This window comes from Castor canadensis, chromosome 4, assembly GCF_047511655.1.
Source record: "Castor canadensis chromosome 4, mCasCan1.hap1v2, whole genome shotgun sequence".
NCBI classification, from domain to species: Eukaryota; Metazoa; Chordata; class Mammalia; order Rodentia; family Castoridae; genus Castor; species Castor canadensis.
Window position 1 is genome coordinate 170,321,875 of NC_133389.1, and position 18,580 is coordinate 170,340,454.

An 18,580-nucleotide genomic window follows, 5' to 3' on the forward strand; every position below is an offset into this window, starting at 1 on the left:
GACACTGAAACAAGAAAAGGGGTGGGGGAAACTCTGTGGTGGAGTGCTTGCCTATCATGTGGGAGGTCCTGGGTTCCATCCCTAGCACCTCCTAACCCTCTCTAAGAAAACTTCTTAGGGTACAAAGTTATAAGAGCCCCCTAGCCCTGGGGTGGCCCAGTAGTAGAGGCCTGCCTTGGCATATCCAAGGCCCTGGATCCAAAAACAGTTGAAAGTTTTGCCAGGTGTGTCAGCATACACCTATAATCCTAGCACCCAGGTGCAGCTCCACAACCCACTGGAATGCTCCCATGTGGCCCAGTTGACAAAGTGGGGACAGTTAGTGTCTGCATAGGGAAAACAACAAATGATAACATCCAGCAAGGTGGGGAGACCCAGGGTGAGGGCCTGCTGGACTCCGTGGGATTTATAGTGTCCTGAAGGCAGATCTGTAGATTCAGAAACCTGGGACTGGGTGATGGAGCTTGCACTCATGAGGTCCTAGGTTCGATTCCCCAGCAATGAAAAAAAGGTTTAGAAATGTCCTGGGCCTGAGTTATCCTTGTCCGCAATGCCACCTCTGTCTTGGTGCCCAGATGTCATGGTAGATATGAATTGTTCCATGTCAGGGTCTAGGGGTGAGAAGAGCTCAGGTAATAACCCAGTGTTTAGTGAGAAGTCTGAAGCATTAGAGTTCTGAGGCCAGGCTCCAGGTGGGGCTGCGACTGGGGCGCCAGGTGGGGCTTCTGGGATGCTATTGTGGGTGCTACGCCCAGGAACCCTTCAGGCCTGACCCAAGCTGGAGAAGGGGGATTCCTCTAGTGGGAATGTATCCAAGGTACTGGATGGAGGGAGATAGCCCAAACGTGGGTCTCCAGGGAACAAGGAATGTGCATTGGCTGGAGTGGAGATAGAGGGACTGACTCTGGGGTTGGGGTGCCCAGCTTGAGCTCTGTGGCTGACTTCCTGGCCCTGCGCATCAGAGGATTGTAGCTTTTTCTGGGGACGCTGCTGAGAGATTTTAGCCCAGCGGTTCTTGAACCACCCCTGCACTTGGTGCTCCTGCAGCTTCAGCCTTTCCACCAGAGCCATGCGGTCCTGGTAGGTTAGATACTTGGTCCTCTCAAACAGTGCTTCCAGCTGGTGCTGCTGCATCACCCTCCACAGGAAACCTGAAGAGCCTGGAGGGACTAGAGGGGCTGAGGGGACCTGGGGTCCTGGAGGCAGTAGGAGGCCTGTGGGAGCTGGGGGCCCTGGAGGGACTGGGGGGCTTGGAGGAACTAGTATGTATGGAGGAATTAGGGGCCCTGGAGGCATTGGAGGGCCTAGAGACACTGGGAGACCTGGGGAACCTGGGGGCACTGCCCGAGGTAGGCCTATCAGGAAACCCAGCAAGTTACTAGGTTCTTGTATCCTCCCTCCTGCTTTGCTCTGGTGCATGAGACCTCCCCACCCCTTTTTGCTTTAGATATTTTTTTGAGTAGGGTTTTGCTTTTATGCCCTAGCTGGCTTGGATGGCAATCTTCCTATTTATGACAATCACATGCCACCATGCCCACATTTTTATTGCCTCAAACTGATATCCTTCCGATCTCTGCCTCCAGAGTAGCTAGGATTACAGATGTGAGCCACTCACCCAGCCACCCTATGTTTTTATATCCTAAAATTTTCTATTCTTCTGCCTTTTCATGTTTGAAAATTAATTCACTTTTCTGTTTGGATCTCATATTCCATTTGAATTTAAAGATTGTTCTCTTTTATACTTTAAGCATATATATATACGTGTATATGACAGAATGCCTATTTTATAGGAAGCTTAATTTTTCTCCATTTTCCCCTACATATAATATGTGTTTTATGTGGCTGGCAGCAGACTAGTTCACAATTTTGTAGAAAGGAGAAAAGCTTGTATAGTGAACTTGAAACCTTTATTGATTAATTGATTGATGGTGCTGGGGTTTGAATTGAGAGCTTCATGCCCACTAGGTGGGTGCTGTGCTGCTTGAGACATGTTCCCAGTGAGAAAGTTCTTAATTTACATATGATTGTAATCAAGACAAAATAAATATCTAGAGCTGTCATTGTTGTTCTCTAAGTGTGGTCAGTTAATATGGTGGACACAGGAGATAGGATGGGATACAGGGGAAGTTTTTATTGTGCATGTACTTGCATGCTTTTGTCTGCCTGCCTACTTACCTAAGCACATGTGGCCGTTTCCTGTCTCTCTTGACCTTGGAACCTTTGTATTTATTCAATATTCCACAAAGCATGAAGTTTATATACTAGGAAAAAAGTGAGAAGGAGAGACCATTTTTAGCCAGCACCGTTTTCTGTCTTTAGTACATTATTATGAGGTTTTATTCAGTTTAGGAGAATTTTGAGGTTCCATGTGGCAGAAGATCTACCTACTATTAATATTTGCCATTAAATTGGCATTTTGGTTCATCAAACTTTGTTCAGAAGCCCTATACATACTCTGACAAAAGCATTCTATTTTTCTTGTCTAGAATTATGTTATTGGAAAGGAGTTAATTTTAAAGTTTTGTGTGGAACAAATGAATCTGGCATTTTCTATTAGCCTTCCTGGAGAAGAAAGCCTGCCTTGCTGCTGGTATGGGAACTGTGGCAGTGGTTTGCAAGTGGGAGCATGGGTGTCAGCTGCACTTTAAACAAGCCAGGCTCCCACCCCATCCTGCTTGGTTTCTTATTTATACCCACTATATTGTAGCAGTAACAGCATCTTTCATGATAGGGTATTAGGTGGCATATCTTAATGCCTACCAACTGATCAGGCACATTAGGGAAGTCAGAAGACAGTTTTGATGAAGAATCTTCATTAAGATAGTCACCATATTTGAAGATAAGCTTTAATTGGGAGAGAATGCTAATGATGTAGCAATATCTAAAAGTTTCCTTTCAGCTTTCAGAGGTAACACTTTTGGGTGTAAGAATGCTTTGAAACAAAGCTATGCAAACCTTATTTCAAATTAGTGATTGATTTGATTTGTATTGGAGTGAAACCCAGGGCTTTGCACGCACTAGGCAAGTGCTCAGATACTGACCTGTGCCCCCAGCCCCTTCATGGTAATTAAATTCAAAACTTTGTTTCCATTTTATTCTAACAGTCTTTTTGAATTCCTAGGGACAGTGAGCAGAAGACAAGGCAGTGGTGAGGATTCTTCTCTAATTATGCCCAAGATAGAGTGGCCACCAGCTTCACCAAGATGAGACTCAGGGTGGCATAAACTGAGATACATGGAGCAGAAGCTGCCATGTTTTTGAGGCTTGTCAAGCTTTTTTAGGACTACTATCTCATTCTTTCAAATTTCATTTAATTTTATAAAACCATAGCACAGTAAAGCAACTGGAATCTGTCTTAGTATCACCTGATTCCACCCTTCCCAGCAGCAAATTGATTGCAACAGTGTCTTGATGAAATGGAAGAACAGGAAGTGATTGGATTTCAGAGCAACTTTAAAATGCATGTGTACAAGGGTTAAGCAGGTGGTGCACACCTGTAATCCCAGCTACCTGGGAGGTGGAGGTAGGTGGATTGATTGAAGTTTGAGGCTGCATGGGCAAAAGTGTGAGACCCTATCCAGAAAACAAAATAGAGCAAAAAGGGCTGCAGCTATGGCTAGTGTGCTTACCTATCAAGTGCAAGGTCGAGTTCAACTCTACCCCCCCCCCAAAAAAAGTGTGTGTGCCTAAAACAGAACACAATTGCAAAGAACTGAAGTATCAGAGAAAAGAGCACAAAACTGGTCCATGTCTTTTTTAAGCTATCAGAAATACTTTTAATCTTTTGTACATGTTTTACACATATTAGAGTAAGAGGAATTCTGTAATCATAGAGCCTACAGGTTTCACTGATACATACCTTGTAAGGTAATCGAAATGCTCATTTTTGTCCTTGTGAGTTGACTCAGCTTTCTTTTTCTCTCTGTCAACGCCACCTTTGTGTTGCCTCTTCCTCCAGAGTCACATTTTCACTCTGTTTGCTTGTGTATAATACTGACTTTCTGGCTTGGTAGCGCATTTACATCATAACTTAAATAAAAGTAATGAGGCTTTGGCCAGGATCTGTGGTTTGGCTCTTGTGTCACTCTCCTCCTGGCATCCCTTCCACACTTGTTCTTCTCCATACTTCCTATTTGCTAAAGGACATCATGTACCAAATTGCACAAGCCAAAAACCCAGGAGTCTGATTTAGTTCCTTATAAACAAAGTGCAGAGAGAAAGCTTAAATGGAGCTAGGGGCAGTTTATTGACAAAGACAGGAAAATGTTCTATTTTAAATAGAAACAAGTCCTAGTACTTAAAGAGATTTAACTCAGCTATGTGAAACTTGACCTTTATCAGACTGCCTTATTTAGAATCCTGTATGGTTATTTATGCACTTTTATAATTGTTCTGTCATCAGCATTTTATTTTTATAATTTGCTTTTGAGGTAAGAAAATTATCAAAAGCATCTAATTTTTAATATTCTGAAAAAAATTGAAGGACTAAGTTCCTGTATTCTGGGCAGTCTGGATGATAACACTGATATTTACACGTGTGTGTCACACCTGTCATAGGATAAAAGTACAATTAGGTGTGAGGGAGGAAAGTGATCTTAGGAATCTTCATTACTTCCTCCCTACATTTATCAGAAGGAAACTGTTGAGACTGGGAGATATTCATTCAAATAATGGCACTGTCAGGACACAGAACCTGTTTTTTCGAGATAGGATCTTGTGAACTGTTTGCCCAGGCTGGCTTCGAACTGCAGTCCTCCTAATCTCTGCCTCCTGAGTAACTAGGATTACAGGCATGAGCCACCAGCACCCAGCTTATTTCTACTTTTTTTAAAACCAGTTTTTAAAAAACTGACAGTGCTAGAACTAGGGAAAGGGATGAGAAGATTTCTTCATGCTAAAGTGAGTTGAATTTGTGCTTAATTATATTATCTGTTCCACATATTCAAAAAGTTATTCCTAAGTGCCTCTAGCAATAATGAACGAGGCATAGTGGTTACTCTTCTTGTGGGTCTTATGTTTGCTCGGGCAGAAGAGAGATGTTAAGTAAGTTAACAGGTACAACTAGTATAAAGAAATGAAACCAACTGATGATAGTCAAGGAAAGCCTGTCTGAACAGGTTAAGGTTAAGCTGAGACCTGAACACAAAGGAACCAGTTTTTTAAAGATGTGTAAAGAACTTTCTGGGCAGTGGGTCAGAGTAGCAGCTCTGAAACAGGAGCAAGTGAGTTAATGAGTGAGTAAAGTGCTTAGGGCACACAACTGAAGGTATTTAGACCCTAATAGGGTCTTCTTAAGTTGTCTTGCTCTAGTTTATCCTGCCTGAGGAGAAGAAAGAATGAGGTGGTATTTACAGGAAGTGAGCCAGAGAAGAGAGAGGCTTTCAGATTCTAGTCTCTTAGGACTTGCTAAGCCAGGGTAAAGTTTCTGGACTCAATGCTACTGGAAAGACAGAATATGTCTGTGAAATGGGGAAGTGACTTCATTTGGAGCTTACTAAGTTCAATGTGTCTGTTAGACATCTTTGTTGAACAATCAGGTAAAGACAGGATATACAGATGGTCAGAACTGGAGATGTAAACCTAGGAAACTTTTTGAAGTAAAGTCCTTGGGAGTCTGACTTTTGTCAGGGACTCTCAATCTTGTGAACTACAGAATATGAGTGCAAATGTATGTAGGTTATTAAACTTCATGGTAGGAAAATAAGGGAGTTCCTGTTTAATCTCTTACCCTCAATGAAGTATGAGGCAAGATGATCACCTAGAACTGGAGAAGAGAGGGTATTTAAGTGAGGGGAGGTTTTAAAGCAACTTCACAGGATGAGAAAATGAATATACTAGAGAAGTATCATAAGATTGTGGGATGGTGAAATCTGTGGTGCTGGATTTAATAAGGTTGGGTGTTTATCTGTAGCAGTGTTTAATTATATGGGCAGAGACTAAATTAATGAGTTTAATCTTAGGTTGAACTGACCATAGGGAAAAGTTAGGATTAGAAATTTTAGTAGTATGCAGTATGAGTCAGATAAAATTATGTGATGAATAGGGCCCTCAAAATGTAATCTTCATGAGAAAGATAATTACTAGAAGACCTGGTAGTTTAAAGCATTAATGAAATTCAGATTTTATCTTCTGTTTTGTTTTCTACATCTGAGGAAACCTTACACTTGAATTAAAGCTGTGATTTGATTTCTTTACCACATGATGACATCATCATGACAGTTACATATTTGGAATAGATATCGAATGCTTTTTTAGAACATGTATATGTTTTGAAATTTATAAAGCCTATCATTTAGCTTCTAGAATGTTGATGGTATCTCATTCTGATCTTTGAAGTATACAGTTCTTAATAATTGAAATCCAGTTCCTGCACACTTTGGCCAAATTCTCACCTGTATTCTCATCCCCACAGAGCTCCTTTTGAAGTAATTGGGGCTCCCAGTGCCGAGTATTTTGTGGGGGTGCAGATCAAGGTGAGAGTTTGGGACCACAACCATTAAATAAGTGTTATCTAGTGTTGCGTTATCCATCCAAATAAAAATTTATTTCTTAAACCTCTTATTGATTATGACACTAGAGGGCAGCATTTATCTTTCTCCATTTTTATACTCAACCTCTTCTAACAATCTGTGGAATGTTGTTTGCATTTTCAGAAATGAATATGGTCAGGTGATTGACTTATTTGTTTACTTGTTTTTTAAGGTAGGGTCTCACTATATAGCCCAGACTGGCTTCAAACTCAGGACTCTCCTGCTTTACTTTCCTTTGTTCTGGAATTACAGGTGTTCACTACCACATCAGGCTCTGGTCAGATGATTTCAAGGTGTTTGAGACATACTAACGACACAGCTGTATTTGAGAACTATATATTTTTTAAATGTAATAGAAAATGTATGGTTCCATTTAAGTTGAAGAAAATTCCTAAATATGAAAATGTTAACAGCTTTAAAAGGAGGTTATTACTAATGCAAACTTGATGTTACCTTCCCTGCTGATAAACACAAAGAAAATGTTAATACTGTGGGATTACCAGTGAGCATTTAAGTCTTTACATGGGACTTTGGATAGCCATAAATATTTTTATGAGCTTGGGTAGTAGGGCCAATTTTTATTTATAAATAATAGTATGCCGTCTTGTACTGAAATCTAGAAATTCCTAAGTAGAGGGAAGGTGAAATTTTGGCATCAGTAGTGCTTAGTACCAGACTAAATTTTAAGTCAACCCTTAAATCATTTAAGTAAAGAAAATTTATAATTAATTATAAATTTGGCCAGACAGTTGACTTTTTAGAACCTATCAAACTCTGAACTCATCCCTCCCTCCTTCCCTTCCCTCCCTTCCTTCCCTCCCTTCCTTCTGTCCCTCTTGCTGATTATCTCTCCCACTAAATCAGCCTCAAACTCCGGATCCTTCTGTCTCAGCCTCCCAAGTGCTGGAATTATAGGCATGTTTCACCATGCTTGGCTAAACTCTGAATATTTTTAAAAACCAAAAATAAAGCCCCCTATTTTAAAGATTTAGTACAAGAGTTAAGTTGTCATAGAAATATCACAAAACTAATTTTTAAAATAGACTTTTCACTTGAAACTTATTTTCTAGCATTTATTGGGAAAAACGTTACGCATATGTAACTTTCTGGTTTATTATAAAGTTTGGGGCACATTCTGATTACTTTCTAGAAATTAATACTTCGGTTGTATTAAAAGGTATTTGTATTTTTTATGTTTTATTTTATCAGGTTATTCTTGGAAACTATAATTGGCTCTCTTATGAAGATGTCTTCGTTCGAGCCTTTAATTTTGGCAATGGCTTACAGATGTTGGGCCAGAAACCAAAGACCAACATTGCCATCTTCTGTGAGACCAGGGCTGAGTGGATGATTGCTGCGCAGGCGTGCTTTATGTATAACTTTCAGCGTATGTGGGCTTCCTTATCTTCTGGAAGAGTGGACTTAATGTCATTTGGGAGAGATGATACTTTCTTAAACAATTCTGATATTACACATTCTGATACTAATTTTCACCTTGCATTCAATTAGTGGAGAACTCTTGGTTAGGCCTTGCAGTTTTTGGTCTGTTTTGGAAAAGAAACTATTTGTGGAACAAATTATACCAGCCAAATGTAGTAAGGGGATGTGAACCTACTAATAGGGACTTCTGGGATTTGTTGAACTCTGTCTACACTTGCTACCAACTCTCAGTTTCATTTTGAAGTTACTGTCATTTTGTCAGTATCAGTTTGTCAGTATGAACAGGTGACCTATAAACAGGTTCCCTGCTAGAACCTGGGAGAACTTCAAAGTACTAGGTTACAAGATGGTGGTGTTCTGGTTATTTGAGTGGCAATTGTGATGGTTCAGCCTGTGAGATAGAAGCTTAGTTCAGAGGTCTTGGTGCCAAAATGTCACTGAAAGTGTAGAGATGTTGTCTCATTCTTCAGATAAAATGGAAAAGATACTGTCACCAGATTTCATGTGGTTAATTCCTCAACTTTTAAAAATAAACTTTATACTTACCTGGCAGGGGAGATACAATGATCACGAAGATGGTTTTCCCGGAGTGAGGCTCATTCATTGCACTCCGGATGTGCTGATCCCTGCTGATTTCCCCAGATGTGGGAAATTGGACTGTATAGCTTGTGATAGTGGGGACTGCATTCATGTTCTCTGCTGGGGGAAAAATAAGCTTTGCTTTTTTATTTTCACAGGTTTGGATTTAACTTATGTTTCTTTTGAGAAGCTTTAAAAGAATTACATTTTCAAAGTCATTTTATGTCTAACCTTTTTCAGTTTAGCAGAAAGTAAATAAAAATTGATGCTATTATTTATAGCTATTATATAGTTTTGACATTTAGATTTTTCTCCTTTAGAATAAGCAGTGCTATCACTTGTTTATGCTATTTTCTTGATAGATAATAATTTAATTCTAACATTCAGTGTTTTGTCTTACTGTTTATATTCTTTTTCACATTTTAGTACCAAGTAGTGAACAATTAAGATTTGGAAATTTTAGAAATAAGTTGTAATTTCTTTCCATTGTATCAGTTTCAGAGAACATCTGTAGGCGAAACAAAATAAGAATTTTTTAATTTTCATCTTAACTGGAAATCTTGAGAAACTTAGGGAGGGTGAGCTGGTGTAATCTAGAGTAGTGTATTAAAATCATTTAACAAACCACAATACCTTATAGACTGTATCTATAATGATTTAGTATTGAGAATGCTCCTTTATGATTCACATGCATTTTTGCATGTTGAGGTGTTGTTCATGTTTTACCTGAGTAGTTCCTGAAGTGTTGAGTATATGACTTACTCCTCTTTTCCTTGTAGTTGTCACATTATATGCTACCCTAGGTGGTCCAGCCATTGTTCATGGACTGAATGAAACAGAGGTGACCAGCATCATTACTAGTAAAGAACTCTTACAATCAAAGTTGAAGGTGAGGATTACAAGTGCCTGATGCTTTAGAATTTATACTGTGATGAGCCTTATTACTGATCCTTGGTTCTTTTAGGATCTTTCAAATCTCTAATATCTTTGCAAGCTTGTAGGGATAATCATAGTTTATTCTTTGTCTTTAGACACAAAAAGTGGATTTCATATATATTCATACTGAGATAGACCAACTTTACACATTGTTAATATGCCTGTGTCTAAATTGAAGGGATTACAAGTTTTTTCTGTGCTCAACTATTTTCTACATTATTTTAAATAAATTAATAATTTTGAATGACTATGTTTTAAAGTAGTAATTTACTTATATCTGAATCACTGCATAATGATGATTTTGCAGAATATCTTAAATGCTAAAATGGGGGACATTTCATGAAAATATAGGAAAAAAGTATTTCTTAACTTCTAGGTAAGTTCCTCTAAACATAATATCTGAGGCATTCTTTTTCTCCTTCTTCCTCCTCCTCTTCTTCCTCCTTTTCCTTTTTTTTTTTTTTTTTTTTAATTGTAAGTTTACAAGTGAATTCCCTTCACTCTCTCTTTATGTTCTGTTTAGTCTCTTAAAACCATGAGGGTTTTTAGGCTTCCTGTAGTTTGGGTGATCTAGGTTAATGTGTCCATTTTGTAAAGCATTAACTTTGTTGATAAGAGTTTTACGAAAGAACAGGAAGTAGCCCCAGTATGTCTATTGCTATGAAGTAGCAAGCTAAACTCAGACCAGTATTTTTCCCTCGCAAAAAAAAGGACCAACATTTGCTCTTTATGCCAGTGCTTCCTGTCCTCTTGATGTTTTGAGGCAAGAAATTACTTTAATAAGGTACCGAATGTGATGAATTATCCTTGTCATCTGGACTGTTTGAAGGAGGAGGAGCATGAAGAGTGTTTGTGTCTCTCCAGGACATAGTTTCTTTGGTCCCACGTCTGCGACACATCATCACAGTGGATGGGAAGCCACCAACGTGGTCTGAGTTCCCCAAGGGTGTCATTGTACACACCATGGCTGCAGTGCAGGCCCTAGGAGCAAAGGCCACCATGGGTATGTCACATTTTCCTCCTTCCTTATCAGCATTCTCCATTCACCATGTTCTCCAGAGTTATTCCAGGATTTGATCCTGCAGTTAGATCAAATGACGTATCAGTTTTCTAACTGTCAGTTGGAAGTACATTCTTCTAGGAATATTCTTAAATATTTAGGTATATTTAGGCCTTTAAATTAAAGAAAGGCCTAAAGAAAAGTATCAGCATTAATTTATTAAAAGTAGTGTTTGTTCGAAATTATACTGCTTTTACATCATTCACTTTTTTTGATCGCTTTGGAGAGTTTAAAGTTAGCTTTACAGGTAATGCCGTTAGATTTACTCATGTGAATTACCGTATCAACAGAGTGGTTAAACACCTCCTTTTACTTTCCGTCCTCCATCTATTTGCCTTTCTAGAGGAGAAAACTTCTTATCCTCCAACTAGCATATCTAGGCCTGATGAACCTAGAAGTTATGACTGTCAGATAAGCGTCATAAGATGTTAGACAGTATATAAGTGTTTGGGGATGTTACAAAAGCTTCTGGGATGCTTGACTATATTTCCTGTGTAGTTAGAAACTTAGAAGTTAATTAATTAGATGTAGATGCTCGCTCTGCTTAGGTACAGGTTATGCTGACGTTGCTGGTGTAAGTGTATGGCATTAATTTCGAGCATGTTGAATTTTAGTTGATGGTAGGACATTTTCAAATGTTGATATCTAATGGGCAGTGGCATGAGCATGTCTGTTCCTGAATCCCAGAAGTTAGGATTTCATGGTAACTCTGTAGAGGAGGCAAAGGTGGCCCTAAAGGTCATTGAGGACTAGTCACAGGGGAAGGAAGAAGACACGTGGTATTGTCCATTTTCAAGAAGTCTCTCTGGATGGGGAGGAGAGAAAAGCTGTATTTTCTTGGAAACAGATTTAAAAACTTTTTTCTTAGCAGTCCACATGTAGGGTAGTTGCTTCAAGCAGACCAATGGTGACTTTTCTTTGTCTTTCTGCTGTCCCACATCTGCAGCATTTTGGCTGCTGACCTTCAGCTTGTAGTGTTGTGACTGCCAGTGGGTGACACTATCTTGTATTCCAAGACTCTGAGAGTAACAAGAGAATGTTAGCATTGTGAAACAGAGACATCTTTTAGCAAGTTTCTAGGTACACTAGTCTAAGCCTTTTTAAATTTTTAGTTGAATTACTAGAATAGCTTTTTGCTTCTCTAATTCCTATCCTCTCTTTCTAAAGTTAGCTTAGGTAGCCATACATCAGGCAAAGTTATCCTTGTCACAGTTGGTGACATGCCTCTGTTCAAAACAACCTTGCTTTCCATCCCAGAGTAATAAAATCCAAGGCATGGTCTTTGAGATCATGAAAATGTAATCGTGGCTGCTACTTCATCATCATTTCCTGTTACTCTTCTCTTTTTCACTCTAGACTCTCCATATTCCTTGTTTTTTTTTTTTTTTTTGTGGTACTTGGGGTTGAACTCAGGACTCGAGACTTCATGTTTGCTAGGCAAGCACTTGAGCCATGCCACCAGGCTTTTTGCATTATTTATGAGATAAGGTCTTGCTTTTTGCACAGGCTGGCCTGGATTGCAGACCTTCTCTGTGTACTTTCTAGCATAGTTGGGATGACAGGTGTGTGCCACAAGGCAATGGGTCTTGTGCACTTTTTGTCCAAGCTGGCCTCAGATTGCCATCCTCCTGATCTCTGCCTCCTGAGTAGCTAGGATTACAGACTTAAGCCACTGCACCCGGCCTCCTTGATGTTTTTACATATGCCAAACATATTCATAACTTAGGATCTTTGAACTTGGCTTATTTACTTACATTTGGAATATTCTCCTCCCAATTACAGGACTTTTGTGGCCCCCTTCTTCATTTTATTCAAGTCTTTGGTAAAATTACTCTTCAGAGAGGCTTTCCCTAACTTCTCCATCTCAGTAGTAGCATCTACTATCTGCTACTATCATCTTGTCACATTGTCTTTATTTTTCTTCATAGCTCCTAATACATTATGTGCTTATCTGTTTGTTCCAATAGGATTTATATTGCTTTCATGTCCACCACTGTATGAGTATTTTGTTTGAGTTTTATTATGAAATGATTATGAAAAAAATTGATGATGTGGCTGAATTTCTCAGAAATGTATATATTTTTTCTTTTCTTTAATACAGAAAGCAAACCTCATAGCAAACCACTGCCCTCAGATATTGCAGTAATCATGTACACAAGCGGATCTACAGGACTTCCAAAGGGAGTCATGATCTCACACAGTAACATCATTGCTGGTATAACAGGAATGGCGAGAAGGATTCCAAAACTGGGGTATGTCTAGTGAAATAACAGACTAGTTCAATGTTAATGCCTGTTGTTACAATATTAACTTTATTAGTGTCATTTTAGTAGTATATGGTTTAATTACTCCCTTCAGAGTCTGTTTACAGTGGACACTTCTTTAAAATAAAAAAGAATGTTAAAATTAATTACAAAGTAGTAATAATTGTGAGGTTTAAAATAGTTTAGGGGTATTTACTTTTTCAAAAACGTAAGTCTGGCCAGGCACTAGTGGCTTATGTCTCTAATTCCTAGCTACTTAGGAGGCAGAGATCAGGAGGATCACAGTTCAAAGCCAGCTTTGGGCAAATAGTTGTGGGGACTCTATCTCGAAAATACCCAGCACAGAACAGGGGTGGCAGAGTGGCTCAAATGGTAGAGTGCCTGCCTAGCAAACTGAAGCCCTGAGTTAAAACCCCAGTACCAAAAAAAAGTCGATTAACTGACTTTATAGTTGTAAATTCCTTTAATTATTTAATTATTTGGTATTATTGCCTTACACATAAAGTAATTTTATATATAAATCCAGTTCAAGTGAACAGGTTATGTATCCATAGTCTCAGATTTAGGTTTTAAAGGCAGATTCCAGTGGTGGTGGGGAGGAGTGGATATGAAGGAATAGAGAATACTATGGAGGAACCCAGATGGAGTTTGGGGGATTATCGGGGAAACTTCCAGGGATGGAATCAGTATTGTGATGAAATTTGGGGCAGTGGTTGGATGATTTTGGTACTTTTATACTCAGAAATTGCACATACAGAGATAGTTAATGTAGGATTGAAGTTGGGATTGGGTCAGTTCTTGAAAAATTTACCTGTGTGTGTATATTTATATTATATATTACAATATAATTTATTATTAATAATTTAATCAAAATCCCAGCACAGGTGTCTCTTTTTTATAAAAGTCCTGGCAGACACCTGTGGGTTCAGAGACCATCTTCTTGATGATTTCTTCTGTCCTTCAAACCCTTCCCCCACATCTCTCTTTTTTTTTTTTTTTTTTCCGTTAGCTCTTTGCTTCTACAGCACTCATTGGTGAGTGCCCCACCTCCTCAGTTTTAGCTAAGGTTCTTTTTTCTAAACATTACCAGTGTTTTTGTCTCCTTGTCTGTGCCTTTCTATATCCTATCAGCAGGAAGCCCAAGTTGATGCCCCAGGGCCCTTTCATGAACTTTTAAGCTTGCTCATATTATAGTCACTTTAGGCGGAGAGCACACCTCATCTTTGCTGCTGCTGCTTTTTTCAGTTTTATTTACTTTTTTTCTTTTTGTTGTACTGGGCTACATTGTGACATTTGCAGAAGTTCTTACAGTATATCATAGTTGAATTCATTCCCTCCATCGTTCTCCTTTATCCCCCCTCCCCTCATTCCTGGTCATTAGCATGGCCTGTTTTTCATAATATTGCTATATTTGTATTGGGCCTATAGTCCACGTACAAGAGAGAACGTGCAGCCTTCAGCTTTCTGAACCTGGCTAATTTCACTTAAGATGATTCACTTTTGCCTCTTCCATCTGTTTTCTTTCAGTGAGGAAGATGTATACATTGGCTACCTGCCCCTGGCCCACGTTCTAGAGTTGAGTGCTGAGCTTGTTTGTCTTTCTCATGGATGCCGCATTGGCTACTCTTCACCACAGACTTTAGCGGATCAGGTAAATTAAACGTCTTCCACTTGAAATACTAAAAGAATTATTCTTAACATTTTTCTTCCTGTCAGTATGACAGTATATTATAAGGATGATAGTTGATCATTTAAAAGTAAGCTCTTCACCTTGTATTTTTTAGAATGTAAGTACATTAAAATGAGAATTGACAATATGCCTTTGTGCCCTAAGAATTCCATGAGTTTTAAAAATCAGAATCAGTTTATATGGATCACTTTTTCTATTTTAGTCTTCAAAAATAAAAAAAGGAAGCAAAGGGGATACATCCATGTTGAAACCAACACTGATGGCAGCTGTTCCGGTAAGAATTGACCTTTTAATGTTGAGTTCTAAAGTATCACCACCCACAGTTGACAAGGCGGCTTATGTAGGGTTATCAATATTTCCATAGCTGTATGAGATTTATTTTGCTTTATATTTTCTTACATTGAACACTCAACTTAATTTCAGCTTATATCTTATATTATTAGCTCCTTTCTCTAAACAGCTTCTTAAAATCGTTTTCATGATATTTTGTTGATTTCTGAGATACTTGAAGCCCATAAAAGGGAAGGTTTGAGATTACTTCCTTCTGTACCAGTTGTATAATTACCTCCTGTGTCCTTAGAAAAAGTCTGGCCTAGGCAACCAAAAAAAAGAGAGAAAGAAAGACAGAAGCACTGTGCATCCTAATATAATATGAAAAAAGAAGGGCACCTGGGATACAATAATGGAAATGGGACAGCAGTGGTTTTCCCACTCTTCTTCATATGGAGTTTAATTTCTGCTTGTGTCTCAAGATGTTGGGAATTATTGTCAGACGGTTGAATGCTCACATTCAGATGGTTAGATAGGTATTCCAAAGTCAAGTGTAAATGGATGGTTGTCTTGAAATTTCTTTAAGTATAATTACAATTTCTGAAGTGTAGTGTCCTACTTTTAAATTTGTAGTTCACTTAGAAATTCATATAACTTAACTTGTAAGGGGATAAATATTTTTTCATTAAAGTATAAATCACAGTAATGATATATTTTTGCTATTAAAATTATTTTTGCAGAAATGTCATTTTTAAACTGATTGTGGCTCTATTTAAAAACTCTGGTCCTCATAGAATGTGTCTTTTAAAATGCTTTGATATTGGTAGAAATATCAGATATTAAGATTTAAATACATAAGGCAGCTGATATAATTAATAAAATCATTTTTATATATCTAGGAAATCATGGATCGGATCTACAAGAATGTCATGAATAAAGTGAATGAAATGAGTAGTTTTCAGCGGAATCTGTTTATTCTTGCCTATAATTATAAAATGGAACAGATTTCAAAAGGGAAAAGTACCCCACTGTGTGACAGGTAAAGTTAGATTACTCTATACAAATATGTGTATATTTCTGATGAAATAAGCTAAAGCAAAAAATTCATTTGTTTTAATAAATTTTATAAAGATATAAGATTTTCAGTATTAACAAAATATATAGTATATATATATATTGCATATATTATGGTATGTATATATATGTATATATATAGTATGTGTTTATTTTATAAAATAAGTTCTTGGGTCATAAACAAGGGATTTTATTGCTATTAACTAAATCTGACAATTTTAATTTACTTAAAATATTCAAATATTACTTGAAATGTTCTTAAGAGGAAATCATATCTTTACCCGGTTGAACTACTGAAAGATTTAAGTAGTGGGTCACGTGTTTTGACAAACTTAATCTCAAAATCTCATGTAACAAAAATGTGATTAGTTTTAAGATTTGGAAAATCCCACTCACCTTGAAAATTCTATGATTCTGATTAATTTTTTTTTAGCTTTGTTTTCCGGAAAGTTCGAAGCTTGCTAGGTGGAAATACCCGTCTTTTATTGTGTGGTGGTGCTCCGCTGTCTGCAGCCACACAGAGATTCATGAATATCTGTTTTTGCTGTCCTGTTGGTCAAGGATATGGACTCACTGAGTCAACTGGAGCTGGAACAATTACAGAAGGTTAGTGTTGTCCTTGACATGTCCTCTGAGTGTTCATCAGGCTGGACACAGCTCTGGGCATTTTGCCTGAGTTATTGTCTAAAATATATCGGAGAAGAGTGGCAGAATAGTGGAAAATTCCAGTTTCTGTGATTATTGACAGTTGATTTATAGAACGTGTAATGTACATCAACAGTCAGTATTCATCTAGAAGAGTTTTCCATGTTAAACTGTGATGTAATATTAAAAACTGGAAAAGATGCTTTAGTTACAAACATTGTATACATTTATTTTCTCATATCAGTTATGATATTTTGTTTTATGTAGAAAAAATAAAGATTTTTTCTAGTTATTTAGGTATGAAGACTCAGATTCAGAAATGTTTATGGGTGTACATAAGTATGGAGAAAAACTAGATTCAGGTCTCTACAATATAATTGCCAAGAATTTATCATGGTGGGGTGGGGGTGGGAGCCACTACCTAACCAGTGGTTTCCAGGTTAATTTTGTTGTGCCCCAGGTATCCCTTTCATAGAAGAGAGTTGTTTTGCTTCCCAGTACTACTGTGTATTTTGTAGATACTGATAGATACACTGAACATTTTCCCCTGGTTATATCTCAAGTGCTTCTGTATATCATTCTTATGTCAGGTTTATTTTGCATTATTAATTTTATCTTCCTGCTTTTTTAGTATGTTCTCTGTATTTTGTACGTTTTTGGAAGGTACTTATAAATCCTATGTACTGGAAATAAATAAGCAATCATAAATGCATGCATACATGGTTTCTATCTTCTACAGATTCTTAATTTCTTATTTTTAAGATTCAAACTGATAGTATGATTAATCAGCAAGTTGATTAAACTGTTAAATATTAGCCTTTGATTTGAAAGATCTTTGAAGAGGAAACATAATTCATTAATTGTGGGGGTTCTTTTCCTAGACGTTGGTAGCTATCGGCCTTACTCTCTAGCTTGGCTCTGAGCTATAACTGTATGAATTTTCAATAGGGTATGATAGCAGAAGCCGATATGAGGAGACTACAGCAGCCTCACTTTGAGGTAGTGGTACATGGGGGAAGATTGGGAAGGTTGGTACTGCAGTGCTGTGAGGCTTAATAAAAAAGTAGAATAGGTGTAAGCGGTTGTGTCACATCATCCTTTAAGGTAGGGCTACAAACTTAGAAAGTGGATGGCCACTGAAATGAGTGAAGTGGGCCCTGATGTAAGAAAATGTGATGAGTAAGGATTCTGGGGAAGCTAGAGCAGATGTGCTTCCATCTAACAGGGACTTGTCAGTTGCTGTAGCTTCCAAACTTACATGAAAAATTTCTTGATTTTTTTTAAATGGCACTAATTCAGGTTTTTGTTTTGTTTTGTTTTTAAAGAAGAAAAAAACATAAAACACTGTGGTGGTTGGGGATGTAGCTCAGTGGTAAGAGATTTTGCCTAGGGTACACAAGACCCTGGGTTCATTGTCCAGCACCACATAAATAAACTGTGGACTAAGCAGTATGCCAGAGCAGGTCACACCGCCTCTGGTTTGCGGTTTGCAACTTCTATTTTTAATGATTCTCTGGGGGTATGTAAGCTTTGTGATGAATCATCATTTAAAATAATTTAGAAGAATGAAGCACTTTATTGACTACTGTTCTCAAATATATTTTCTTCCTTTTGCATCTTAGTGTGGGACTACAATACTGGTAGAGTGGGAGCACCATTAGTTTGCTGTGAAATCAAATTAAAGAACTGGGAGGAAGGTAATAATCTTTTTTTTTTTAACCACACAGCATTAATTATTATGTAAGATTAAACTTTAAAATTAGAAATGTGTTTGATTTATTTCCTTTCTTAGTTTAGAGTATAAAATCACCAAGTGCTCATTTTCATTAAAAAACCTATATTTTCTCTGAAACTACACAGGTGTACTTATTTTGCGTGTTTCAAAAATAATTCTGAAGAAATAGAATTGTTTTTATTTTGCATATGTATTACATAAAGTAAGAATTGCAGTATCATGAAAGTTATAAATGCTTATGGTTAAGCAAGTGAACTTTTACACTTCGTTTTTGATACACTTTTTTCAACCATAGTGGCTGCCTTGTTTCCTTTGGGAAACTCAAATTGAAATTTCTGGATTTTCATGTGATAAACG

The 18,580-nt window shown here is 37.7% G+C and overlaps 1 protein-coding gene and 1 non-coding gene across 6 annotated transcripts in view; both read left to right on the plus strand.

Moving 5' to 3' along the window:
- Acsl3 (acyl-CoA synthetase long chain family member 3) overlaps positions 1–18,580 on the plus strand; it is a 72,115-nt gene that overhangs the window by 39,448 nt on the left and 14,087 nt on the right. For 4 of the 5 annotated variants that reach the window (XM_074071842.1, XM_020186153.2, XM_074071845.1 and 1 more), the window contains exons 3-11: positions 7,740–7,917; positions 9,329–9,438; positions 10,350–10,488; positions 12,647–12,797; positions 14,337–14,460; positions 14,702–14,773; positions 15,669–15,808; positions 16,277–16,449; positions 18,111–18,185. In XM_074071842.1, the coding sequence (XP_073927943.1) occupies positions 7,740–7,917; positions 9,329–9,438; positions 10,350–10,488; positions 12,647–12,797; positions 14,337–14,460; positions 14,702–14,773; positions 15,669–15,808; positions 16,277–16,449; positions 18,111–18,185 (1,162 nt within the window). The remainder of the gene's footprint in view (positions 1–7,739; positions 7,918–9,328; positions 9,439–10,349; positions 10,489–12,646; positions 12,798–14,336; positions 14,461–14,701; positions 14,774–15,668; positions 15,809–16,276; positions 16,450–18,110; positions 18,186–18,580) is intronic. The other variant, XM_074071844.1, reaches the window with a different exon arrangement.
- Positions 8,509–8,671, plus strand: LOC141422745 (U1 spliceosomal RNA). The gene has a single exon (XR_012447491.1). It is a non-coding gene; the product is annotated as a U1 spliceosomal RNA (small nuclear RNA).